Source organism: Colius striatus, chromosome Z (genome assembly GCF_028858725.1).
Source record: "Colius striatus isolate bColStr4 chromosome Z, bColStr4.1.hap1, whole genome shotgun sequence".
NCBI classification, from domain to species: Eukaryota; Metazoa; Chordata; class Aves; order Coliiformes; family Coliidae; genus Colius; species Colius striatus.
The window spans coordinates 16,411,635-16,438,518 of NC_084790.1; the positions used below are offsets into that span (position 1 = coordinate 16,411,635).

The following is a 26,884-nucleotide window of genomic DNA, read 5'->3' on the forward strand; positions in this document are numbered from 1 at the left end:
TAGCAGATGGAGAAGCCTGCAGGATCCTCCAATCAGGTAAGCAGGATACCATTCTATTCACAGAATCTCAAGGGCTGGAAGGGACCTCAAAAGATCATCTAGTCCAATCCCCTCTGCCAGAGCAGGACCACATAGAGTAGCTCACACAGGAACTCGTCCAGGTGGGTTTGGAATATTCCCAGAGAAGGAGAGAGACAGGAAAAAAAAATCTATGTCATCTGGGGATGAAAACAAGACAATGCAGGTTTCTAGTGCTGTCTACTCAGCCAGCATTCATGCCAAAGGAAACTGGGCAGTATTGCTGTTTCCAGCTCCTCACTGCTCTCCTGTGTTGTTCCAAGGGACCACCACTACCTTGGCATGGACTCACCCCTCCTCACTGTGCTTCATGTCAGTACACCCTACAAGGTCTTTCCACAGAGAAAATCTGTTCTCCAGATTTTTTGCAGCCTGCATAATTCCCTGGGCTTTGCTCATATGAGAGAAGCTTCAATGCATGGGGTATAGGTGCCACATACTCATGCAGCCTGTGGCCTGGGCTTCCTCTTCCTCCCATGTCGCCACAGGCGATCTCAATATATCTTGTCATGCTGCACGTCCTGAGTGCTGGACTGCTGGCCCAGGGGTCTCCCCTCAAGCTCCACCCTTAGGGGCATAGTCCTGTGTTTTATGATGGCAATAGTAGGTTTACCAACTGTTGAGCCACGGACACTAGCACCAGCATCATGAGTTTCCAAACAGCTTGGATGATGTTTTCCAGAGCTGCTGAGACAAGGCTGCTGGGATGGTCTTTTACATCTAGACATTGGCATCCACTATTGGTGGCTCCAAGATCCCACAGGACAACTGCTCTGGACCAGGGTGCCTCATGTCCGTGGCAATGTAGCAGCTGCCAGGAGCCCAAGCTTTCTGTGCAGCCTCTGCTCGCCTCCATCTTCCCCAGGTCTGTGAGCAGAACCACGTACCTTGTGAGGACAGGGGCCATACATAATTAAAGACCAGCCAGTGAGCAAGTTAGCCTCCAAAACCACAGAGAGAACAAGCACATCTTGCCATTGCAGTCTGTGGTCATTTGTGACAAAGACCTATTTTCCGAAGGAGAGCAAGCCCTCACTGAGTGAGATGCTTCTGTTTTCAACCAGCTCTTCTCTCTCAGGTGCCACAACGTGTCCACAGCTCCATCTAGGCTCAGATCCAGGAGCTCCCCATTCCCCAGTCATGTCTCCCTGCTTTGCCACTACCACAAAGCCACAGTGTGCATCAGGACAATCTGCACATACTGAGGAGGAGAAGGAGGAGGAGGAGGTACAGAGCTGATACACCACCACAGAGGCAAAACATCTTACCAGCCAGAGATGGTAGATCACAGATCCCAGCCACAGACTGGGATCCCACAAGAGAAGCGAGGAGGACTATGTGCCCATGTTAGATTGCAGTCCTGGAAATTAAAAGGACCTTTTGAGATGAGTGCAGAAGACCAAGCTCCAAAAAGCTGGTACCTGCCAAGCCCAGCTGCCCCAGGACACTAAAATCCCTAAAATAACTCCGTACAGAGAGAAAAAGTTATGTAACTGTCATAAATGGTTTTTTAAAAGAAAAAGCTATCCAGTATAGGAAAATGTAACCACCATAGGGAGACGTTAAACAGCTTTATTTGGCCAGACTGACACATGTCCAACAGCTGGTGAAACATGGTGCTGATTGGGCCTCTTGTGGGTCTCCAGACAAGACAACTGTAGGGCGATGCTCTAAAACAATGTGTTTCTTTTCCAGTAGGCTACACCAGTGTATTTTCGCTTTTAGACTAGTCTCATTGATTCTGTAGGACAGCTTCTCTTAAACATCAAGGGCTACTCTCTTCAGGCCCCACTATATTTGTGTGACATAAATGCACTTTAAAGTGAATACAATTGTCTCTGTAAATATAAGTAACACGAGAACTGGGCCCCATGGAAAAACAGTGCTAGAGAATAGCAACTAATTTTGAAGTCTTTGTGGCATCAAATGAATATGGTATTCATGAAAAGTATTTTGCACTGGGAAATATTCTGGAACTTGGGTTAAACTCTTAGTTTAGCACTCACTGTTTTACAGTTCCTGAGGTGAAATTATATCTTTCCACAAGAACCAGTTCTAAAAAGTTTCATTTGATGTGAATGAACGAACACTCAGAATAGCCTAGTTCATTAGCTATCTAGGCCTGAATAGCATTAAACATAACACAGTATCACCTAAATGTCAAGAATGTCAGATGAATAAGCCAGACAGCCTGTAGATGAAAGAAAGTGTGGAGGAAAACATCCCTTATTTAAGAGTTCAGTAGATCCACAGTCTCTCAAGCACAGTGCCTGAAACACACCTCTGCACTTCAGGATAACTAATGTTCAAGCAAATTGAAACTTGAATAGGACAAAGTCATTTATCTTTCCTCTGAGATCTGCTGGAAGAGACAGGGCTCCCTGGGTAAAGCAAAACGTGGCAATTCCTCTGGCTACATTTGTTTGCTTTAAGTGTTCACAGGCTGGTGCTCTGGGGTTTTCAGTAAGACTGTCTGGAATTTCCATCCCCTGGAAGTATTCCAGGGTTTGAAGAAAAAGATTTGTTCTGCTCATGAATAAAAGCTAAAGAAACTAGACACATTTTGCAGAAAACCTGTGGAAAAAAAAAAAAAACAAACAGGAAGGGAGGTGGAAAGTGTCAACTGTTGGAACAATCCATATTGTAATTTACAGCTGGCAAGGAGTCCTTTGGCCTGAAAAAAACCCATATTCTCTGGTGAAACTGAAACTTCCTAGCAGCAAATCTTTCTAGCAGACAATTCCCGGCTCTTTCCCTGTTAGTTCTTGGGACATTTTTTCCTTGAACTGAGATAGAAAACAAAAATTATTTCACAACCCTACTGAGAGAGAAAAAATGAAACTCTTGAGCCGTGAGAACACAGGCACTGAAGATAAGTCACCTGAATCAATATAGAGTGCAACAGATGGTGGTTTTAGCATTGTTCTTGCAAATTAATCATTAATTTCTTTTTTAAAGTAATCATCGTATATCTTCCTGGAACAGACTGTTACTCTGTCAGTTATGATTCATTAAACCAGTAGAGAATGAGATCATTAACATTTAAGTGAGCATTTTTGAGGCAGCCAAATATCCTCCAAGCATTTCCTGCAGCTGGGAGCATGAGCATCTTCCTCGGAGCTGGCAGCTTGCTTATGCCATATCCTGCTCCAAGAGCTTCTTCTGCCTCTGCCCAGCCACACCATCCTGCCTATAGGGACCCTGAGACACTTGGGACAGGTCATTCTGCTTGATCCCTTCAGGCAACTCCGAAAGCGGGGGCTGACTTCAAACTGCAGAACTGCACGTGGCATCAGCACTTTCAGAGAGGCACAGCACCAGCCTGAGGAGCTGCAACTGGAACACATACCCCAGAGGTGGGCTCACCTGCTCCAGTCTCCAGCTCAGCTACATGAGTATTGGGAGACTGCAGTTGCTGGTGTCTTTGGACAAATCAAAGCTTTTCTCCTCCTCTTGGACTTTCCCACTGAGAGTAGGATGCAGAGCAGCAGCCATGGGAAGCTGGGTAGCAGGTTAGCAAAAATAGAGTTTTTCCCCTTTTAATTCATCTTGATATCATTTTCTGTGTACATTATTGAAAGAACAATGACATAAGGGGCACAATGCATGAACAGGGCAGACAGGAGCAGGTAAGAGCAACAGAATCAACAATATATTTGTATAGAAGAAAGGAAAAGGAGCTGGCAGTAAGGGGAATTCACAAATTACTTGACAAAAAAGCACATGTCCCCTGCCTCCTGCAGCCACCCTGAGAGTCCTCTAACACATAAAGGATGTCAAAAGGGAAAAAAATCAAATCCAAAGCAAACAAAAAACAAACCACCACCCCCCAAATTACAGTAATTACTTGATCAGGGCATTTTCACTTCCTAAAGTAGGAGAGAGAAACTCCCCTAAGTCATCTGACGTCTGTTGCAACTACACCAGGAAGAGAAGCAGCAGTAGTTGGAGAGTGCAGGGCGTTCTCCAGCAGTATAAAGGCCTCTCGTGTGGGAGCTGGAGATCAGAGAGGCACAGGGATGTGCATGTGTGTGTATACGCAACAAAGCAAGGTGAAAATATCCTCCCAGACAATTAATCTCTCTTGCACAACTCCCTGATTCTGCACGGCCTACAGGACCTCTTGGTTTTATTTCCTCCATTGCTCAGCTACAAGCTTGCCTCCAGAGCAGAACTTCTGAAGAGCCATTTCCTCCCACACATCTCCCTGAAAGCAGCTCTCCCCAGGACGAGGCGGTCACCTGCAGCATGGTGGGAGTGCCGACGATGAGGACGTGGGTTGAGCCGGTGGTCGCAGGTTCGCAAGTTGCCAGTGCCTTCTGCGACACGGCACTGCTGCTGGTGGTGAAGGACTACTACAATCAGACCAACGTCACTGCTCCCTCCCACGTACTGGAAGATGCTCAGCAGAAGGCTGTCTCTAATTTTTATATTATCTACAACCTAGTCCTGGGCCTGAGCCCACTGGTGTCAGCCTACGGTCTGTCCAAGTTGGGGGACAGGATGCATCGGAAGATCCCCATCTGCTTCCCTCTTCTTGGCTACTTGGGCTCCAAAACTCTCCTGCTCCTCTTGATCCTGTTGGGCTGGCCGATTGAGGTGATGTATGGGGCTGCTGCTTTCAGTGGGCTGACGGGCGGTTTCACCACACTCTGGGCAGGCATCATGGCTCTTGGATCCCTGGGGTCATCTGAGAGCAGGAGATCTCTGCGGCTCATCATTATCGAGCTGGTGTATGGCCTTGCTGGCTTTCTGGGAAGCATGGCCTCTGGCTATCTCTTCATTGGCTTTGGTGATCACTATCGAGAGGGCACTGTGCTGGTGGTCTGCAGCATCTCTTGCTATGCTTTCTGCCTCCTTTACAGTGTTTTTGTCCTGATAGTCCCCACACCAGTAGCTCCCTGCCCAGACAAAGCCAAGAGTGCAGAGGAGGTGGGCAGCCAACTGCCAGTCCACACAAAAGAAGCAACAAGGGGAAGTTCCCAACCTTCAGAAAGCAGCAGCTCCTCTCCAGTATCCCCCTCAAAACTCATCATCATCATGTTGTTTGTGGCAGCAATCATCTATGACCTTGCTGTGGTTGGTGCAATGAACATACTCCCACTCTTCTTGCTCAGGGAGCCTTTAAGCTGGGATGCTGTGGAGATTGGCTACAGCAATGCTGCTGGATATGCAATCTTCATCACCAGCTTCCTAGGGGTATTTGTGTTCTCTAAATACCTGAGGGATATTACCATGATCATGATTGGAGTGGCATCCTTCAGCGCTGGCATCCTCATTATGGCCTTCGTGCGACAGACATTCCTCTTCTACCTTGGTGAGTCTATCAGCCACTAGCGCGAGTGCACGCTGAGAGAGGGGCTGGGGTGTTTTGGTGTCAGGAGAAAGGCTCTTGCTTTGCTTCACCATGAGTTTCACAGAGAAGACAGCCTGGTAGATCAACACATGAGCAATTCCTTTCTCCCCACATCTCCCTTTGTACTCTTTTATTCAGCACCTTACAGTATCCAGAGCAGGCACATACTCCTGACAAGGCTTAGTTTACGGCTGGTTAACTGGCAATTCATCACTTGGCCATAGCCCAGATCTGCACTGGGGAACAATAATCACAAGGAGGAGGGTAGGAATTGCTGCTGATTACCTGTACTGGTCTCACTAGTCACACCACTGCATTAATGAGAGGCACTTGCTTTTTGTGAGATAAGGCTTAGGGCTACAACAGAAACAAATTTGCAAAGGTTTCCTACTAAACAAATGCCTTAAGATGTGATTTATTTTTGTTACGTTGAGGTATTTATGACCAATGGAAAACTTAATAGTAAAACATTGGAGCTGCTTTAGCAACTAAAATGTCATGGTAATGTAGTGCACAAATCTTAAAATGACCAAAGGACAGTTATCAGCAGATGCGGCAGCATTCCAGGATGAAGGAAAGGCAAGTTTATTGTTGGGAGGTAGTCTCTGCAGGGACACAGAAAACAAAACCCAAGAACTGCATCTGTTGTGGCAGTGAGATGGATGATTAGTATCTGACTGATGACCACATGGCTTTGAGGTTTTGCTTCTGAAAGTGAGGAAAAGATCTAAGAGAAAAGGCCTGACGTGATTTTTCTGTCTACCTCTACAGAGAATGAGAAATTCAAAATCAAAGTTTTTCTAAAGGGAAAGATGGTAGGACATTACATTTGTGTACTACACTAAACATTGGGTGAAATTTTGTTTGTTTACACAATCAGGGTGAGGAACAAAAGATACCAAGTTAAAATCAAATAATCCTCGCTTAATATTAAGTCCCTCATAAATGCATGCTGCCATACAGTTTGCAGGATCCTTATCCCCTGCATTGCAGAAATGCCTCAATACACTAGACAAGGAAAAGGTCTGAGGCTGGTTGTGCTGACAGAAAGGTAATTCCAGCCCCTTAAAAGTTTCCACAGAAAACAGCCATGCTGTTACAAAGGTAGTGTTTGTGTCAAGGCCATGTAGCATGGAGTGCTCTCTGAAATCATCAGCCTCACTGTCTCAAATGACAGCGCTATATACCACCCACGCTGGGATTTTGAGCTGAGACCAAAAGACCACAGCTTGTTTGGGCAAAGTACCTCTGGTAGTGGTATTTCATCTTTTGAGCAAAGTGGTCTCAAGGGACAAGAAAAGGTGAAGCAAAGGCCCAAGCCAGAGGTACATACTTTTCAAAAGCAGTGGTGGTTCTGTTGGTACTGATGAGAACTATGTATTACTTCCATTGCAGCACGGGCAGTGATGCTCTTTGCCCTCATTCCCTTACCAATCATCAGGTCCATGTTATCCAAGCATGTTGAAGGATCATCCTACGGTAAGTACTTTGGTTACCTTGCCAATCAAAAAACCCTCAAATCCCTCCATTCAGCCTAAGTTACAATCAGAAATGTAAGTCATTGATGCAAACTGTACTCTGAGTAGTAAAATCAGAACAGTTGGTACCATGAACAGGAAGGGAGGAGCCAGGAAACTTGCAGGACAAGACTGTCACATACAAACTTCTTGTCCTTGGTTGTATCATCATTTATACAAAGGCAGAGAGAACATCCAAGGTGCTGCTCAAAAACACAGTACTCCAGGGAAACCAAGAGAAGCAAGATGTTGGGCTGAATCACTGTGATATTCACATCATTTATATTTGGCTTCTTTTACTTCCAGATTTGGGAGTGATGGATTTTTTTCATCTTTTCTCAGTTATGCTCTCTAAATATCTCTCCAGGTGTTACCTAGCAATTTCTTCCTTTCAAATGATGATTTAACTAGCAAAGCGGTAGGGATTGGAAGAGACCTCTACAGATCATCCAGTCCAATCCCCCTGCTAAAACAGGTTCACCTGTATCATCAGGTTGCACGGGAACACATGCAGGTGGGTTTTGTAAACCTCCAGAGATCACCCTCACAGGAAAGGAGTTTCTCCTCATGTTCAAGTGGCACTTCCTGTGTTCCAGTTTGTGCCCATTACCCCTTGTCCAGTTACTGGGCACTACAGAAAAAAGACTGACCCACCTTCTTGACACCCATCCTTAAGATATTTTTAAGTGTTGATAAGATCCCCCCTCAGTCTTCTCTTTTCCAGGCCGAATAGCCCCAGGCCTCACAGCTTTTCCTTGTAAGAAAGATGCTCCAATCCCCTGATCATCTTCACAATTCAAAAAATAACCTTTGTACTTTTGGTACACAGGAGTAGGGATTATTTTCTATTTAAGAATGTATTAGAAAACAGTAAAATATATGTAATACATATAGGTATTACAACACTGTATTGAAGGCATTACTCCCATGAGATGGATTTATACACAACAGGCAGGACTGGCCATGCATTCAAATAGCACCTGAGGCCCATGACTGCTCGTGCCTTTTCTAAGCATATTAACACAGCCATCCTTCACATCTTTCTCCCTGCTGCCACGTGAACTTAATGCTGCTTTGTCACCATCTCATTTTCTGCTCCTCAACATGCTCTGTAGGAAATGTTAACTATCTGCCACAAACAGCACCACTCACCTCCCAAATGAATCATAAATATTAATCATCATTAATGTGCACAGCCATCTCCTTGCTCCCAGTTTGCACAGTCCCAAAGGGCTCAGTTACTTCCCTTCCCTCATTTACCATGACAGAAGCAGAAGGGTGCTGTTCAGCAAAAAAAGCTGTTTAAACTAGAATTCAGTTCCTGCCTTTCCCCCACCCTAAACACCATACAAATCACATGCACCTCTCTGTTATTATAATTTTAATCCAGTGGACCATTCTTCTGACCCAGGATAGAGGCAGATACTGACTAAAATCTCTCCTGTCCTGAAGATATTAGCTGAACTATGTACTTCTACATCTAGACTGTTTAAGCAGACAGTTTTCTAGTTGGATCTTACATCTTACGCCTGAAAGGAGTCATTGAATTCTGTTCTGGAACAGAAGCAGATAGAAGCTCATGCCATCTCATGCTCATGAAGCAATGGTCACACCACTCTTGCATGCAGAGGTGATCCTGGATACACCAGGGAGGTAGCAGAGGTTGTTTTTTCTCCCTGGCAACACATTATGTCCTTGTTTTACAGGTAAGTTGTTTGTCCTGCTGGAGCTGTCTTTAGTCGCCACAGGAGTGGTGACATCTACAGTCTACAACAAGATCTATCAAAACACACTGAACTGGTACAGCGGCTTCTGTTTTGTTTTGTCCTTTCTAGTTGGCTGCCTGAGTCTTCTTCCTTTAAGGTAAGGAATAGGAAAGTGGTCATCCAATCACGCTGTATTTTCTCCAGGCTCCCTAATTCTACATCTAAAGTGTATAATGCAGAAAAGCATCATTTTAAATTTTGAAGTTAAGAAAACTGGAAGAAGAGAAACAAGAGCCCTGCAGAAATGAGTTGACAAATACCAAGGAGAGACAGAGAATGAAACTTGTGAGTGATTTAGCCAATGTTTTTAAATTTATTTTTGTTTAATGCAACAAGAATTGTTGCAGTAGGAATATTTGGCAGAGTTTAAGAGCTGACAATCCCAGACAACAAAGCCTTCGCATAGACATAGTGCTTGATATTGCAAAAATAGTCCTAAGCAGAATGAGGGAATAATTCTGCACAAAGTAAAACATTTAAAAAAAAAATCCATTACAGGTTACTTACTTATTGTGATGGAAAAGAATAACCCGAGTCTCTCTCATGTGATTCTTTCAAAGAAAGACCATTATTGCATATGGAAAGAAATGGTTACTTTTCTGAGCCAGTGAATTTGCTCAACTGTACTACAGAACAACTGAGGGGTACAACTTAGAGAACTACCTTAATTTGTAGAGATAAATTAGATTTTCCAGAATTTTTGAAGGATTTCCCTCCAAATCTCACCTTGCCAGCCATCCCCTTCTCTAAGACCCTGCAGCTTATTGCATTATTAGAAACAGAAAGACTCTTCCAGTATGAAGTTAAAGTGAATAGTGATAATGTCAGTATTTAATCCATACAACAATATTTTTATTCAGATATGAAGTGGGTTCTAGTTAGGCTAATAACTGACCCCAGGCAAAATTCTTGCTTGATTTTGCTATATTTTTTTAAAAAAGAAAAAAGTAGAAAGTCTAAAGGCACTATGTATAGTAACTCCAGTGTTCTATGTAAGGAAAAACTATTTCAACCGTAACAGTGAGGGAGCCCTGGCACAGGCCGCCCAGGGAGGGTATGGAGTCTCCTTCTCTGGAGAGCTTCAAAATGTATCTGGACATGTTCCTGTGTGATCTGGTCAAGGTGGACCTACTTTTGCAGGGGGGTTGGACTAGATCATCTCTAAAGGCCCCTTCCAACCCCTACCATTCTATGATTCTATGAAAATAAAAACACTAAGGAAACACTAACACTAAGGAAAGCCAGCTCTGCTTCATCCAGAGTATCAAAGTCTTTGGGGGCTTGTGAACACACTTTACACCTGGTGTCAGCAGAACTATGAATGTGGGGAAGGCTACTTCATGCTCATCAATCCCCTGGCTCTGCTTTCCCTCTGTTTTCCAGACACAGGAGTGACTCATTTTTTTTAAGCACAACCCTGCGAGCTGCTGCTAGCCACTCAACTGATTTTAATACAGGCTACAAAGTTAGCACCATGGCCAACACAAACATAGGTTTCTAGGACTTGAAGTCTGTAAGATGAAAAATGACACCAATGTCATTGATTGTGCACAAGAGTAACTTACAGAGGCTGGCACATTGAGAGGAATCATATGAACACTCTGCCAGCTCCAGACACCCCAGCAAAGTTTAAGCTAAAGAATTGATGGGGAAAAACAAACTGTAGTTTGAGGAAGTAATTTGCTAGCTCTCTTGTAACCTTGTAATAATACCTGCTTTTTTACTTCTCTTGATAGCATTGTGGCCATCAGACAATGTTCAACCACTGGCTCATTTCAGATTCTGATCAAGTGACAGAGACTGTACCACCTAAAGCATCTTTTGCTCTTTATCAACTTCCCAAACTATGAAAGTGGAAGGTTTGGTAAGCATTACTCCTCACCATTAGAGAAAGCATCTCATTTGTGATCCATCAACCACTGAGCTCATCCATGACAAAGAAGTTTGCCTTGTTATTTCTGCAGTCTGCATTGGCTACTGCACACCAGCAGTCTTCAGAGCATTTTGCTTTCCTGCTAGGTTGGTTAGCAACAGTGCATATGGACAAGAACAAGGTGGAAGTGAAAATGGTGTTTGCTAGACACATGACTCAGTGTGGAAGGGAAAAAGCAGAGAAACGGTTCTGCATTACTTCCCTCTTCTCTGTTCATCCGGAAACCTCAGAGTAGTTCTGTGACTTTGGGTGATGAAATAGAGGTCCACAAGCCACACGTGCAGGACAAACCTGCTCTCAAGAGTGCTACTCAAGACGTGTCAGCCCAGCTGATCAACGTTACATAGAAGGCCACTAAATATAGAAATACCATCATTATTTAAAAAAAAAAAAAAAAAAGTAAGATTAAGACACTTTTAGTAATCCCTACAATAAAACACTCCTGAGCAGATCTTCATGGCCCTGACTTCTGGGATCATCCCACCGTCCCCAGATGATGCTTTAACAGAACTCATGGGAAGACACCTATGACACGAGAGCTGATAATGGCATTTCAACTCACACCATGAGGCTGTACTACTCTTATAACAGGTTAAGAACAGGTATGTGCACTTCACTACTGCTACAGGCTTTACAGAGGTGCAGAGACATTGGTGACAACAGTCATTTTATCACCCCAGCGTTACGCAGTCTTGAAACCCCTACCGCAACTGGCATGATATGTTGTCAGCTAAATCCAAACACGATTCAAAAGACTGGCATGCCCCAGAGGGATAAGGGCTTAAACCATGTCTCTATTTCCATGCCAATTATATTAACAAGGATCAAGCAGCTTCCATGCTCCTAGAGCTGCCACCCCTGTTCCCAGACACACACACATACTCTCTTGCAATCTTTCCCCAGATAAAGCTTCACTTTCAAATAATACCATATGTACTACAGTGACAGATGACTTTTCATTAAATCAGCAGAGGAACAAGGTTTTTAAGGAAGGGTAAGTCAGTGAGCTGCCCAGCAAAATAAGTGCACGTGTTATTTTGATGGCAAAGGCTGCAAAAAAATGAAACTTTATGTTCTAGGTAAAGGAGTTCTCTTTTAATACATTTATTGGTCCACTCCATTAAATTAACTGAGGTAAACAAATGCTGCATTTAAAAAAAATTGTACACACTAATAGGAAATTACAAACAGTTTTACCTCAAAGTGTTTTTCTCCATCAATGCTAGTTCCATAGTAAACAACGCACAAAGTATATTTATACAGAGATATATGAAAGGGTATAGAAACATGCCAGCACCAGAAGGCAAGACAACATTTCCTAGTCTGAGCATCTGAACAGGAGCACAGTTGTCAGATTTACTCAAGTGCAGGAAACAAAAGCTTCCTTCCCATTTTTACGTTGCTTACTAGCTAATTCACACAGAGTAAAGTCTTCACAGCTTCCATTTTGGTTTTTAACGGTACAAATGGTGACTTTAGTTCCCACGAGTGGGTTTACAGAGGTTGAAAGAGGAAGAGTCTGCGCAATGAGCCAGCATCATTTTGGATCCTTGGTACTGACACTTTGAACAAGGAAGGGGATGAGAGATCCAACTCCACTCACAGCCAGGTTGCATTCTCCTGCATGGCTCAACTCTCCAAACCTCAAGGAGGGGACAGATAAATGTAGGCACAGAGGAAAAGGGAACAAGGAAGGTACTGCTGCATTTTCATACACTCAAGATGAAAGCCCTTTGGGTGTTTGTTGTCTCCCTGTGCAGTCGGAATGGGGCACTGGGCCCAACCCTGCTGCTTGATCTGAAGGTATGGATACATATCTCAGCAGCAGAGTTAAGAAAACAGTTCAGCTTCAAAGCATAGTGTATCAAGACCTTCAAGGCAGCCTAAGGTAGTAACTAGCCTTTAACATTTTGTCATGCCACTTAGGTAAAGGTGATTTACTCATGCCTTTTCAGAAAGTCTATTATTTTCTGCACAAGTACTGTGCCTTAGCCACTGCAACCTTAAAGCTAGCCCAGTTCATTACCAAGTATTTGCAGAAGTCCAACATCAATACAAGAAAGACTCTAAGCACAGAATTAAGCATTGATATTTTGTTCCATAAAACTGGTTAAATACCACTCCCAGAAGTTTAAAACACAACACTCACACTGCCAGAAGGTAAGTTTACTCTTGTGATCTCATTTAACAAAAATAAAGAGTCTGGCAAGTGGTAGCAACTCTCGTATCTCAGACTGAGACTCCATTTTCCCTATTCATTGGTTGTAGTGGAAGTTAATACACTGAGGGACTGTTCTGCTTTCAGAATGTAAGAAGGCTGAACATATCTAATGAGCCAGTCTATGCAATTTTGCTCAGTGGCCATCAGCACCAGGATTTTAAACAGTCTGAAACATTAATCATATTCAGTTAAACTGTGCAAGTTTTAACAAAAACTTGGCTCATGTTAGAACGCCAAACAGTCCACAGCAACAGGGGTGGATTTTGTACCTTGGCATCTGCAGGATCAACATCTGAAGCAATATCCAGGACAAATAGGCTATGCCAAGCCTCTGCTGCAAAGCTACTTCACGCTACCTTCACAGGACTGCCTCTGACACTTGGGTTTTGCAGATGCTTGTTACTACCACTCATGCCACTGCTCTCGCCTTAGCACAAGGGTCAGTGTGACAAAAATTCAGGTAGACTTCAGTGAAGGATCCATAGTTTATTCTTTGATACAACTCACATCAGAAGAGTTCATGTCTTTTGAGCTACAACTATTACCTTTTGATTTTTCAATGGTTACCTGAAAAGGCCATGATGTTTCAGTGTCCATTTATTGCAAGAATCAGAACCTGATAAGGGTACATATGAACAATGCACTGTTACCGAGCATGATAAAAGCCTCAGTGCTTGCTTTATTGTGCTGGCGCCAGTTAAGAGAAGAAACAAATATCCCAGAAATTACACAGAAGTAACCAGGACAGCAGTGAATTCTGCATCATCCGAGAGAGAACTTGGTCTGGCTATGGATTACAATGAAAACTGGGCTAATTTAAGGACTATTGAAGGACCCAGTTAATACATAGGCTCATAGAACTACTTTTTACATCATTTTAGTGAATGTAGAGAGGATGACTTTAAGTGACTGAATACTAAAGAAGTTACTCAAACAGGAAGCTCCTACATTATTGCTTCCCATTACTAAAACGTTTTACTTTTCTCACTTAAAAGTTTGGGCCATGCAAAGGAGACACTCCTATCCTCTAAGAATTACAGGATAACACGTAGGAGTTTCACTAACAGTTCAGATCTCACCTTCCCACTAAAAGCTGTCAGGTCAGTGCACTCTTTACAGTTGCCACTCCATCTTACAGAAGTTTCTTGTGATTGCATAGCTCTCCATTCGGCACTGCTGCCCCAAACCTCACAGTCAGGACCTTCTCCACACCTCACAGCCTCTTCCGCAGTTACTTAGTGATTTACAACAGTCTTTCTAAAGAGACTCCTTCATAGCTCATAGGAGCTTAGACACAGCACTACACATCCTTCCTAACACTGCAGCAGTTCTTGCAGAGGACTCTTCTTTTGAATGTGAAGTTTTACTTCCCTTCAAGGGGTGTAAGAGGTGGCATTCCAGACCATGCAAGAAATCCTATTAGTGACCACAGGCTGAGGCACGTGCTCCAATCTCTCCTCCAAATCAACTTGCAGGTGCTACAGAGACACATAGTCCAACAGAAAGGGATTTACCTGAAGCTGAAACATGCTTTGGATGAGCCCTAGCTTCAAAACCATACCACAGAATCAGTGGCATCAGACTAAAGAAAACTTAAGCTAATCTTCAACAGCTCCAGCCCCAACAGCTACATATTAATTTGAACTTGACTTGGTATATGTCCCCACTGTCCATTACATTTCTCAGAAACAGGTGTGATGTCAATTGCTAAATTCCTCAGAACCAACAATCACTTCAGCTTGACATAAAACTAACAGGACCTCAGTGTAAGGCATCAAATGAAACTCACTCGCTTTTAGGGAAAAAGACCACCATCCTCTCTACTCCTCTTTCACTGTTTGTTTTTTTTTAACAGATGAAGGGAATACTAAACATTTGTTCAAATTACATTTAGCTTCACTCCCAGTGATGTTGCAGTGTCAACTACAAAATTCCGTTTACCACAGAGGAACCAGCTCAAAAAAGCATGTTGATCTCTGTTTGTAGTAAAATGGAAGACTGTAACCCTGAAGGTCAGACTGTTAAATGGTAAGCAAGTGCTTGTTTTATAAGGGAAAGACTGAGGAAAACACATGATTACTGCTTCAAGATGATCCCCTTAAGCACCTCCCTTGAACAAAAGTAGTTCACTTTAAGTTGCTGTTTGATCCAGAACAAGAATGTTCTCATTTACACCAAAAAAAGTCTATTGACAAACTTCAGGCTTAAGCCAAAAAACATAGTTTCAGTACTACAGGAGGCTGAGTCAAAAAGGAAGACCTCTTAAAATGTCTTAAACTTGACTTTTGCACCCAGAGAACATCATCTCATTAGCCTGACAACTACCATACTGCTGCAACAAGTCACCTTGACAACTACTATAAAGCCATCAAACTGAGTAAGGGGGCTTCAGGTGTACTTTGTGTTTATGAAGGGATAAAGTCCAAACCAGACTGGTACATCTAGGTTGTCACAGAAGTTGGACATACGCAATTACTGCTCAGATTCTTTGCAAGAATCTTGCTAGAGATCAGTTAATCACTTTAATTTATCAGTAAGTGCTCAGAGTTACTTATACTCCAAAATCCCAACATCACATTGATGTCAGCCCTAAACCCCCTCACTTAGGATGGTTAAAAAGGATTTATCTACACGCTGTTAAACCAAGACTCTGGGAATCACGGCAGCACTCCTAAGGCCATTAACCAAGCATTTGCTTGAGATTGGACTGCAAGAGAAAGGGGGGAACAAAAAGGGGATTGCAAAAGCAGTTACATTTCTAAAGGCCAGTAAAAACTACTAAGAAAATAGATCTGTACCAAAAGTAGTCTTAAAAGACTTGCCATGTGGTTCAGTAGAGATGCGTATGAACATTATGTGTACCTAACAGGGTATCCATTTACCCCATTACCCTGCTTAAGGCAAGTTTCACACACTATAATGCTTGATTTAAGCAAGGATTTGACACTTTCTGGCTTTTGGTTGCTAAAAAAAAAGACACGGGGAGAGAAAGCAGAGTTCTACCTTTACTGTGGTGGGCACCTTAAGGGACCAAGCCCAAAGTGGCTCTAGTTGAGGAAAACAAGCAAAAAGCCCAACTCTATGTTTAAAGCATGGAGGAAGAGAATTCTATCACGTACCTTCTAGAGCTAGCTTTAGGGGGAAAAAAAACCCAAAGCAACAAATCTCACATTGAAGACTCATCCTTGCTTCCACCAATTCCCCTAAGCCTTGAATAGCCACTGTTAACTCACTCCCCACAGCTAGGCTGATTTTGATCCCCAAGTCAGTCACAAGTACACTTCAGTCAACTGACATTACTTCATAATCACCAAGGTAAACAAAGACACTCAGTATGAACCAACAGCATGCCACACTCACAAAAACCACAGTTCATGCTTGCATCACAGGCTACCTGCAGGTCATATTGGATATTGTCTAGGACCAGCCCAACTCCCACACAGAAAAGTCTCCAGAAACCATTTTACCCAGAGGGAGCATACGGGCGGTGGCAAAACAGAAAATATTTATTTCCAGCCTTTCCCTGTACAAAATAAAGGGATAAGGATTGGCTAAGGAGTACTGTATCATAGGAATTTTTTTTTTTAATTTCTTGTTTTTAGCTAACAAAACAGAACGGTGATAAAGATGTCATTTGGCACCTTGCAATAGAGTTTTATTTTCATCTTTTTAGTGTTCTACTCATCAGTTCCTTCCAGACTAGAGAGGTAAGTTTTATCAAGATCCCCGTGCACTTTCAGCATGAACCCCAAATCACTCCATAGGATAAAGAAGGAACCACTCAAGATAACTCAAAAAGATGAAAAATACCCCATTTTAAACACAGAAAGTGAGGGAAAAAAAAACCCCAAGTTGTTTTCAGAGTGTCTGTTCCAGCCTAAGTGCAGCTGGCATTTCAGTTAACTTGAAAAAATGAGTCCTTCATACAGTTCCAGTATGTTTAGTGGTAACGAGCACAGAAGTTCTAGACTGTCCATGAAGGTACTTCTTATTTGGTCTCTGGCTTGTCTTGCAATAGTGGTATAATTGACTCCCACGCCGTAAGGCACTGAAGAGAAAACAAAGATTTTAAAAGTGGGTTATACATCAGTTCTTGTAACTGTTGACAAACTGTTTGAGTAAAACTTGATTAACAGCATACACAGTTAAATGTCAAGGCCCTTTCACTTAAAATCCGACACTGAATCGCAGCTATATCTGCACCAAATGAAAAGGGGTAGAGGCACCTGACTAGGTATTTTCCAGGACTAGCACACATGGGACAGAATTATGCACAAGGAGATAGAGATCAGATCAATTTATGCATACGAGGTAGATGTAATCTATATATGGATCCATGAATGTACATTAACCCACGTAGTTTGGTTCACAAAAGGCAGAATCAAAAGATTTTCTAGTCTGGTAGTATTACTAGAACATGCAATCTTAGTCTTTTCCATTGCCACTACTGCTGCTCAGTAATTTGTTCAATTCAAGAATGCAAGAGACACGCATCTGGGATGAAATGTTGTTACAAGGCTGCCTTGCAAAAGACTGCTAGTCTCATGAAGGTCAGTTGAGCATTATCATCAACTCAACAGGTTCCACTAAGCTGCTGACAAAGAGTAGCTTCCGTAGCATCAGAGAACCAATTTAGATGTTCAAGATTCTTTTCTTCAAGGCAGTATTAAGATTTCCTGAAGACCTGTCTCCACCTCAGAGGAAAATGCACTATTCTTGTCAATGCTCCAGCAGTGCCACATACCTTCTCGTAGTATTGGATGTTTTTATCTGCCATCCCCATGAGTAGCTGCCTAAAGTCTTGTCTTTTGTTGTTCTGCCATCTCTCCATATCTGCTTTCAGGTCAGCATTAAAACATTCTACTCGGTCTTGACATTTCTCAACATCAGTGGGTACCTGCAGCAAAGTAAATGAAGATTGAAACTGTCAACTGAGAGTGCTAGAGTGTTGAATTAGCTCAAACATCACCAAGCAGAGCTACAGAAGGAAGGGTAAGTTAACAGTCCAGTAATTACCCTGAATAAACTCAATTATGCCTGCAGGGAGAAGAGCCCCAATTCTATATTGGTGATGAGATGAGACTGCTTAATTTGTTCTTTGCTGTTTGAGGTGGTGGGCAGTTGTGCTTGAACATCTCCATGCCACATACGGAGGCAGACTGAGGAAGAGCTTGCTACAAGCCTATGCTCCGTTCCCAGTTTTCAAACTGAGCAGCTTGACCACAGCTTCAAAGCAAGCTTCCTTTCTCTGTTCCTATTTTACGGCTGCATTAGGCATTTTCTAACTTACACTAGCATGTATGAAACAACAAATGCTTCAGTTTGTCCAAAGAGCTGGATAAGAGACCTTACTGTTAGCTCTCAACCATTATATTCAAACAGCAGTGATAAGCCATAGCTGTAAAAATTCCTAAGCCTCTCATTTCCAGCTTACCCTTTTAACCTTACAGGCTGCCTGAAAAAAACCCAATAAGTCTAAGTGCAAAACACTGATGATCATTACAGCACATCATCCTTTGAGCTCAACATTGAACACAATCACATGTAAGGAATGAGATAAATCTTGAAGCACAGCCTATTGCAAGTCTATGTAGAGATTTAAACAGATTATGACATTGATCACCAGCCTAAGATAGATGCACATCAGCCAAACAAGTTATATGTTTTAACTAACATCACGTATGCTACCAGGTAACTACACAGTTTACAAATCAGTTTATCCAAGCATAAAAGCCGTGAACACTTTTCTGTCCCTTTTCCTGGTGCTGCATGGTCCACACAATCTGGAAGGCCATGACCTCAGAATACAAAACCCCTGAGATCTAGCACCAATGTGAGAAGTGATCTTCCACTCTGAAAGCCTGGACTTGCACAATGGCGAAAGGCAGAGTGAAAAACATTTGCAGAAGGTTCTAGTGCCTCCTTTCACACTCGATACTTTCAGGAAGCTCCATTTTTCTTTGAGAGGCAGGAAGGGAGGAAGAAGATGAACAGACTGTGTAATAAGTTTTCCATGGGTAACAACATAGGCAGTTAGAGGTGCATTACTACCTCACAGTTTGGCAAGGTACACCATTTAGTTCTTCTATAGGATGTGGATTAGGGATGATCACTGAAGTATTGCAACAACAGATACTCAGAGATGGTCCTACATCTGTTCGCTGATAAAACTGTTCAACATAGGAAGTACCTCCTTCATACTCACAGGGTTTGGGTACTCTTTTATTCACCCAGCTGCAGTTACACTATACATAGCTTGGGGGTTCAGTAGCTACACATTTCCTCCCACTCCCTGGGGTCTATACCTCTTGCTACACAATATACTCTGCTGCAACTCCAGACACAAAGTTCCCTCTTAGTCTTTAGACAAGAGCTATCAAGTCAGTGTCCAGAAGATTTAGAAGATGTTCCCCTTAAGGGAAGCATGCCTTGCATCCTATTTATGAGTACTTTGCTATCTTAACAGGAAAGGTTAAGCTATCAAGAGTCATGAAGTCTGGAAGAAAAACCACATATGAATTCCCAGTCCAATAAAGTTAGCTTCTAAGCACTCACCAGCTTCCTGATTCTTCTGCCAGGACTTGAAACCACAATGCAGCTATAAACAAAAAAATATCTTTTCTTTCTCACAGCCAGTTCTCCTGCAGGTCAGGCTAACAGGGCTGTATGTGTTTAGAGCTACAGGGGCAACATATTGGTCAACAAATGGGTCACATATGCTCTAATTAAAGAGCAACAGCAATGAACTCCAGCTAAGTCTCCAACAGGCATCATGAAAATAGTGTCTGTACATGCACCAGTCATATTTGGGAGAGTAAATACCTTTCTATCCAAAACTGTAGCTTCCCAGAACAGAATTTGCAACTTAGTAGCAGAAAAAAATTAAGTGAATTAACAGCTTTCAAGCACTTTAGACCTAGTGCAAGATTAACGAAAAATGAGGCATAAGCTGAAACATCAATGCTGATGCTTTTATTCGCTTTTACCAGTAGAGATACTAAGTACTATCCAGAAACATGGAACTGAAAAGAAAGAGGACTCAGGGAGAAGTTGATACTTTACTTCAAACTCCAGTAACAAGTGGCTCAAATTCCAGTACTTTTTAAAATAGTGATTGGCCTTTTCAGAGTGTCAGTTTAAACTGAGAAAAGAGGTGTATGCAAGCAAGAACTAATACAGTAGTATATTGCTGCTTTAGTATATACTGAAATCTCATTAATATTTACTAATATCTAAATGGTGGATGTCAGGAGGTTGGGGCATCCCTTTTTTTCTATGGTATCTAGCAACAGGACAAGGGGTAACTATTTTACTGTGAGGCTGAGGGAGCCCTGGCACAGGCTGCCCAGGGAGGGTGTGGAGTCTCTTTCTCTGGAGGTCTTCAAAACCTGCCTGGACACATTGCTGTGTGACCTGATCTAGATGAATCACAGAATCATAAAATGGTAGAGGTTGGAAGGGACCTTTAGAGATCATCTAGTCCAACCCCTCTGCAGAAGCTGGTCCATCTAGATCAGGTCACATAGGAACATAAAGTTCTGCACATACTATTCCTACTCACAGTTCTTCAAGAGACCAGAGTTTAAGTACACCTCACACCTAGCATTTTGTGTGGTCAAGCGCCGACGACATCACTTGCACCAGAAGCACATCCACTTTTTAAAAACTCCTCTAGAGCATCATTACTTAGTAAGAAATGGTTCTGAAGCACAACAAATCCAGCATAACAGGCTGCCCAGAGGGGTTGTGGAGTCTCCTTCCTTGGAGGTCTTCAAGACCCGCCTGGACATGTTCCTATGCAACCTGATCTAGGTGAACCTGCTTCTGCAGGGGGGTTGGACTAGATGATCTCTAAAGGTCCCTTCTAGCCCCTAACATTCTTTGATTCTGTGATTTACTTGGCAACTAATCTCTCCATTAGATACTTTTACCTTCTTTTGTCTCTGCAAACATACACTGTTACAAAACTTTTTTTCCCCTCCATAGTTACCTTCTACTTCAATTTGCACCCTGGCATATTTCCTGTTCCCGTAGATCACCACACTGCAAAGTCTTGAGGAAGACAGAATAAATTAGGTAATGATGTGTGGACTTGATCTCACCACAAGGAAGCTATGTCTGCACTTAACCACATTGACTGGAGTACTGCAAAATCAGCTCCAGCATGGGTCAGAAAAGGGCATGCAGCACATTCACCACTGTATTTGTTAGAAATAGAAATGCTGCAGGCTCTGCAGTAATGTTGTTGTGCTAGTGTTAAAAAACCTCACACACACTATGCTTTTGGCTAAATCTCAGCATTCTGAACAATATTTGCCAACAGACATTTAAAGTAGTCCTACAAACCTTCTGCATTTATAGGCCAAGTTCTAAGCTGATCATCTCATTGTGAGAATGATCTAATGACACTGATGGAGCTTTGTGACACCAAGCTGATTATGTGTACAGCAAGTCCCAGAATGCCCTCCAGTGCAAGAGTAACAGGGAATGAGATGCTCACATTCAATTATCCAAAAGTATGGCTTTTTTCCCTTAAGCTTTTGTACGGGGTTTTGTGTTTTGTGGTTCTTCTGGAGGGTTCTAGGGCGGTAGTTGTTTGACTGTTGTGGGTTTTTTACATATTTTTTTGCCACATAAGTTACATATCCCAGAAGGACCACAAATGCCACTCACTGCACAACTCAGCCCATGAGCCCCTGTCTCCTTTTGGTGTCCAGCAGGTTACAGCCAGGACACCTCACTGAATGTAGGATCATGCTGCTAGCCACAGCTCCAAGCTACCAGGACTTACAGGTGATGACATTACCTTCAGGTGGAAAAGATCTGAAAATCATGAGCTAGTATTTTACAAACAGGCAAAGAGTTTGCTTCAACTTCATGTTACAAACAACACAGACAATTTGAAGTTACAAAGTGCTACCAAAATATATGCTTATATTGTCAAGGGTAGCAAAAGTACTTAAAGTTCTTAGATAGCTATGTAAGTGCAGTGCTTTATAGAGTAATCCCATTGACAGGTTGAGTGCCTTTTAGTAGGCGAGAGATGAACAAAGTCCAGCAACTCCATTACATCAAGATCTTGGTAAAGTCAAACACCTAAAAAAGTAAATTTGCTTGCTGAACATGCAAGATTTGGTTCTGTCTATCCTACAAAGAAGTTGTTAGAATAGCTACTTACACAAAGCTATCCTGAGGAACTATGAGTACACACCACACCAGTCAGCAGTGGGGCTGGCAAAACAGAAGAGCACCACAAGATACGTGAGACACACTGCTTGTAGAGTTCATGAGGGACAAGACCAGAAAATACACTGGTTTGCATTGCTATGGTATGGTTCTAATCATCTTCTTAAAGACATTATGTGAATTTCCTATAAGATTATTGTACATTAGTCCAAATGCTGGGAAATCATCCATCAATTATTAAAACAAAGAGGAATCAAGAAACCCCAAGCAGAGGAAGGCAACAAAACCTGTTGTCGTTGTTGCTGAAAGGTGCAGTGATTGTAAACAAGGCTCTTGCACACTGCTTCGAGCAGAAAGCAGGTGGCAGCACAAACATGCAGTTTACAGCTCTGCATGAAGCTCAACCAAAACCTGTCCACCAGTGATACTTGCTCTGCCTGTTCAGCATCACAAGGGAAGAGCTCCCCAGCAGAAGGGGCAAAATATGGAGTCTTCCACAGGCAGAAGAGGTGTCCTACAATATCACTCAGCAGTGCCAGGAATAAGACCTCAAATCAGAATACTGACATACACAAAAGGACTGTGCTATCACTGCTTCAGTTCATGTCTCCAAACACTCCAACAGACTGCTCGCTGTTGTTCAAGTGCTACACAGGTCAGAGTCATCCTGCTCTGGAAGGTGGGAGATCAGTAGCACAGAACTTGCTAGACAGGTTACATATATTCATACCTAGGTTTTATTTCACACCAGCTCACCAACAACAAACTTCCATTCTGTCAGAAACTGCTTATATACTGCAAAGAAGCCACCAAACCCAGTGAGTTGTGTCTCATGTTACTTCCCAAGAAGAACAGAAAGTACAAGCTGATTTTGTAGAGCAGTTTGAAGTACTAACCTTTGGACGGTCTTCTTTTTTCAAGGCGACTGCTTCCAGTTTTGCTTCATACTCTGCTTGAACTTGGTCTCTTTTCTTCAACACATTCTATGAGAGAAAAGACAGCTGCAAGAGGAATCCTTTTGTTACTTCCCTCCCCAGCCTGCAAGAAACTGCAGTGTGATACAGCTCAAGTGCTTATTTAGTTTTAAGTCTGACTTATTTTTTCCTATTTTACAATATTTAGCAAGTAGCGTTTAAAAACAAAGAGCACTTGCTCTCCAGCCACTGGCAGGGCCAGATAAAACTCAACTTTTCGACATGCTGGAAGTATGCAAGATAGAAGCTGCCATGTAACTATGAATACAATGCTAATTAAATTCAGTTCATCAGTTGACCTATTAGCACAGAAAGGAGAGAATCAAAAGCATCAAAGCTGTTCAGAACTAGTGCAAAGACAGTGTGAACTAAGAGACAGGAAGGCCACAACAGAAGGTATTACATGTCTCTTTGAGGAGCCTTTCCAAGTGCTAAGTCCTTTATAGCAAGCTTATGTTCTGCTAGAACAAAAGTAACCTTTGCTTTTTGATCAGTTTGGGAGGTTTGGTTGCTAACTTATTTAAAATAAATTATGGAAAGCATAACTTACATGAAAAGCACTGAACTACCCAAGTTTCACAGGCAGTAAACATTTTTATTGACAGATTATTCTAAGAATATACAATAAAAAGATGCTACCCTTACTTGTACTACATTCACAAGCCAAAACCTTCTCTAAGGCTACACTTACAGTCTTACAATTTAAAAACAACCATAGAAATCAGTCTTTTGAAGAATTTACTACTAAAATTAAGCATTCTGTGTCTGCAAGACAAGGCAACTTATTTCAGTCCTCACAAGGCAACGATGAGTCATTTTTATGACTCGGTTGATGCAAAGTTATTATTTAAAATGCTCAGAGGCAAGTTGGCCAACACTCACTGCTGAGAAACCTGTAAATTGGAACTTCTCTTGCAGCCAACTTGGCCAGCTCATACTTTTGAGTGTTCTCTTCTGCCACCCAGAAGGAATTGCTCCCTTGAGATAAAAGGACGTAACTAGGCATTTTAACAGACACAGCTAGTAAAGAAGGTGTAGTCACAGACACTGCTGCCTACAGAAGTACCTGCTTAAAATAACATTTCTTGAAGCTCTAAGTCTAGCCAAGATCTGCTTCATAATTAAAGATGTACAAGCTCCATATTTACTAATTATTATTTTCTCCCTCCTCCTACTTAAGCCAAGGGAAGGTCACTAGTGCAGTTGCTCTACAGTAGAGATAGGAAATGTTGCAGTCAATATTCTTACACACCTCAGCCCATGATAAATGGGAAAGGCATCCTTATCCACAAAGTTGCTATTGGTTTAAGAAAAGAAGAGGACAAAACTGAAAAATTAACCTTCAATAGCTTAAGCATCTTTATTTATCTCCGAAGAGATGCAAGTAAGTATGCCCTTGGTTGTGTTTGCTTGAAAAACCACAACATTCCTGTTCCTTTTGGAACCTAGGCAACTATGTTGCCCTTAAGTAGTTGAGGTTACCAATGCAACAAAAGCCTGAAATATTTAACAGGTATTTCTACTTTGTATTGCCTCTTGAAACTGCATCAGTTGAAATTTTTTATCAGAAAATAAATGCCTCCAGCAATTGCACTCTGGTTTTAGAAGCCTGGAGACAGTGCAGTAAGTTGGATCTGTACCAAGAGCAGCCAATGATTAACAGCTATAGGCAGACTAGATTCAAAGGGCAGGTGTCTTATTTCTCCTTAAGTGCTCAAGTCCTTCCACTGTGGACCATTAACAATATGCATCTGAATAATGACTGACCTGTAAGTGATGAGAAAAATATTGCTTTCCCTATCACTTGCCCCTTATGTGCATTTCCTCTGGCACCTCCAGGCAATATCTTCTCAGTTGCAGATCAATGCATTAATGCTTCAACAGCTCCTCCAAAAAGCTTCCTACCAAGTATCCTCAGACCTACTACAGCCCATGCAGTATTTTCACTAGTTAGGGCCTTGCCAAAATAAATTTTTTTAAAACTACTGAATTTGGAAGATACTACTACCAAAACAGAAGAAAACTTACACAGTTACTGGGGACAGAACTAAACCACTGGTCCCTGTACAAACAAAACTTAGCTTGCTTTCAGTGAACCAGGTCATTTTCTGTTTCATTCTTAGTTGAAAGATTTCACCTTGGCCCTTACCTCCAAAGGAGCTTCAGGAATCTACCACCAGCCTGCTTTCTCAAACTGCAATCCTATGGCATTTGCACACCACATGCTTCCTACTATGACTAGATCTCATAAAAGAATCCTTATTTAACTGACCGCACTTGGAAAGACAGTTAGCTATTGAAGTGGTGCTTGCTTTAAACATGCATTGAAGTCCGAGCACACAGATACGGATTGCACTGATAGACCTTTCTGGCAGCGTTAAGTATACAGAGTCCATATAACATTTTGATATCAGCACTAACTTACACAGAGCAAAGTTTCTCCTCTGCACTTGCCTCCCTAAGGAAGGCTACTGTATCACAAAACGTGGCACCTCCTGTCTGCAGACAAGAGTCTTACTGCCCCAGGATTTGAGGTGTCATCTGGCCATATCATGCATGATCTGTGTTTTAGAAAGTCTCTCCTAGACACTACCAGCACATATTTTAACCCAAGTCTACAATTACAATGTCTGCCTCTCCCCACTCCTGCAAATCTTTCAAAACTCAGCTAATATTTGTTCCAACCAGAACTACTGGGCTTTGCCTCCATTCACATAGTTCTCTCTGGCTGCCCCCACATCAGGTAAAACAATGCTCCTGAAGACACTACAGAGAACATTTGTCCTCGAAACAGTGAAGATTACCTAGCAGTTCTTACTCTGAGGGGCACTAACCCAGCTAGAGATTTGCTCTACAAATCAAATTCTTGTATCTGTTCCTGGAGTGTAGTGTGCAACAGAAAAAGCTACCAAGGCCACACCAAACTCCTAGGTACCTAAAGGCTCACCATCCATCAAGCACCCTTTCCAAAAGTTGTGCTCTCAAAGACTAGACAAACTTTTAATTTCACAAGCAGGCCTCACAGCAGCTGATGAACAGGACTGTATTGCTAGTAGATGGAACAGCCCTTTCAGCAGAAAGCATTCTGCACTCCAAGAGTAGTCTCCTTTACAGTTACCTACTTGGTGTTATGGTGTCTAGAGAGAGTTCTGCAGCTGCTTACTGAAGAAATAGTAACAGACTGGTGTTTTGCAGCACAAGAAAACTGCACTTGTTATATGACCTGAGAAGTTCCAGTTTTGCTATTCTGGAGGGTGGGAAAACAGTAACAATCTGCCCTTGCTTGCAATAGTTTTTGTTCTTGATTTTCAGGCAGAGTAAAGCTAAGGAGATGCCCAAGCTGGATACTAAGAATAATCGTTATTTGCTACTAACTGCTGTTTTGCAAGCATGGTTTCTAAATCCAGCCAGTTCCAAAGAACCCACATAATGAATACGTTCTGTTCATTACCAGAAAATGACAGAAAAAAAGAATCCTTTAGGGCACTAGAAATTCAAGTCAGCCATCTAAAAATTAAGCTAGAAAGCAAAGTTTTATTCAGCTGGAGAGGTACACTTCAGGCAGTTAAACACCCACTTACCACAGGGAGAGCAGCATTACAGACTTGCAGCTAGACTACTTGTTCGTGTTGAGACTACATTTGGTGTCTTTGCCATCATCTGATGAGCTTGGGGCTGTCTCCAAGCCAACAGGCAGTCTAGCCGCAAGCCTTTAAAGCTGCCCTCCCTGTGGTAGGTGGTGTTTAACCGCCTGAAGTATACCTTTTCAGCTGAAGAATCCTTTGCTTTTTAGCTTAATGTTTTTTCCCCCTGCTACATTTGTGAAAAGAGCTTTTCCCAACTCCACACTTCA

General features: G+C 42.3%; 2 protein-coding genes across 3 annotated transcripts in view; one reads left to right on the forward strand and one right to left on the reverse strand.

The window, feature by feature from the left end:
• The first annotated feature begins 4,140 nt into the window (after window positions 1-4,140).
• SLC46A2 (solute carrier family 46 member 2) lies at window positions 4,141-10,661 on the forward strand. Its single transcript, XM_010210554.2, has 4 exons — window positions 4,141-5,395; window positions 6,830-6,913; window positions 8,658-8,814; window positions 10,454-10,661. The coding sequence occupies exons 1-4, from the start codon at window positions 4,327-4,329 to the stop codon at window positions 10,509-10,511; spliced, it is 1,368 nt and encodes a 455-aa protein (XP_010208856.1). The 5' UTR covers window positions 4,141-4,326; the 3' UTR covers window positions 10,512-10,661.
• Window positions 10,662-11,738: 1,077 nt separating this feature from the next.
• SNX30 (sorting nexin family member 30) overlaps window positions 11,739-26,884 on the reverse strand; it is a 53,694-nt gene continuing 38,548 nt past the window's right edge. For both annotated transcript variants that reach the window (XM_062018877.1, XM_062018878.1), the window contains exons 7-9: window positions 22,954-23,040; window positions 17,616-17,768; window positions 11,739-16,919 (exon numbers count right to left, since the gene is read on the reverse strand). In XM_062018877.1, the coding sequence (XP_061874861.1) occupies window positions 16,860-16,919; window positions 17,616-17,768; window positions 22,954-23,040 (300 nt within the window). In that variant the 3' untranslated portion in view covers window positions 11,739-16,859. The remainder of the gene's footprint in view (window positions 16,920-17,615; window positions 17,769-22,953; window positions 23,041-26,884) is intronic.

Bases quoted from the DNA above. Each gene is read 5' to 3' on its own strand.
- SLC46A2 (XM_010210554.2), top strand. From the start codon at position 4,327: ATGGTGGGAGTGCCGACGATGAGGACGTGGGTTGAGCCGGTGGTCGCA. The intron at 6,914-8,657 runs GTAAGTACTTTG...CTTGTTTTACAG, and splicing joins TGTTGAAGGATCATCCTACG to GTAAGTTGTTTGTCCTGCTG. The intron at 8,815-10,453 runs GTAAGGAATAGG...TTCTCTTGATAG, and splicing joins CTGAGTCTTCTTCCTTTAAG to CATTGTGGCCATCAGACAAT.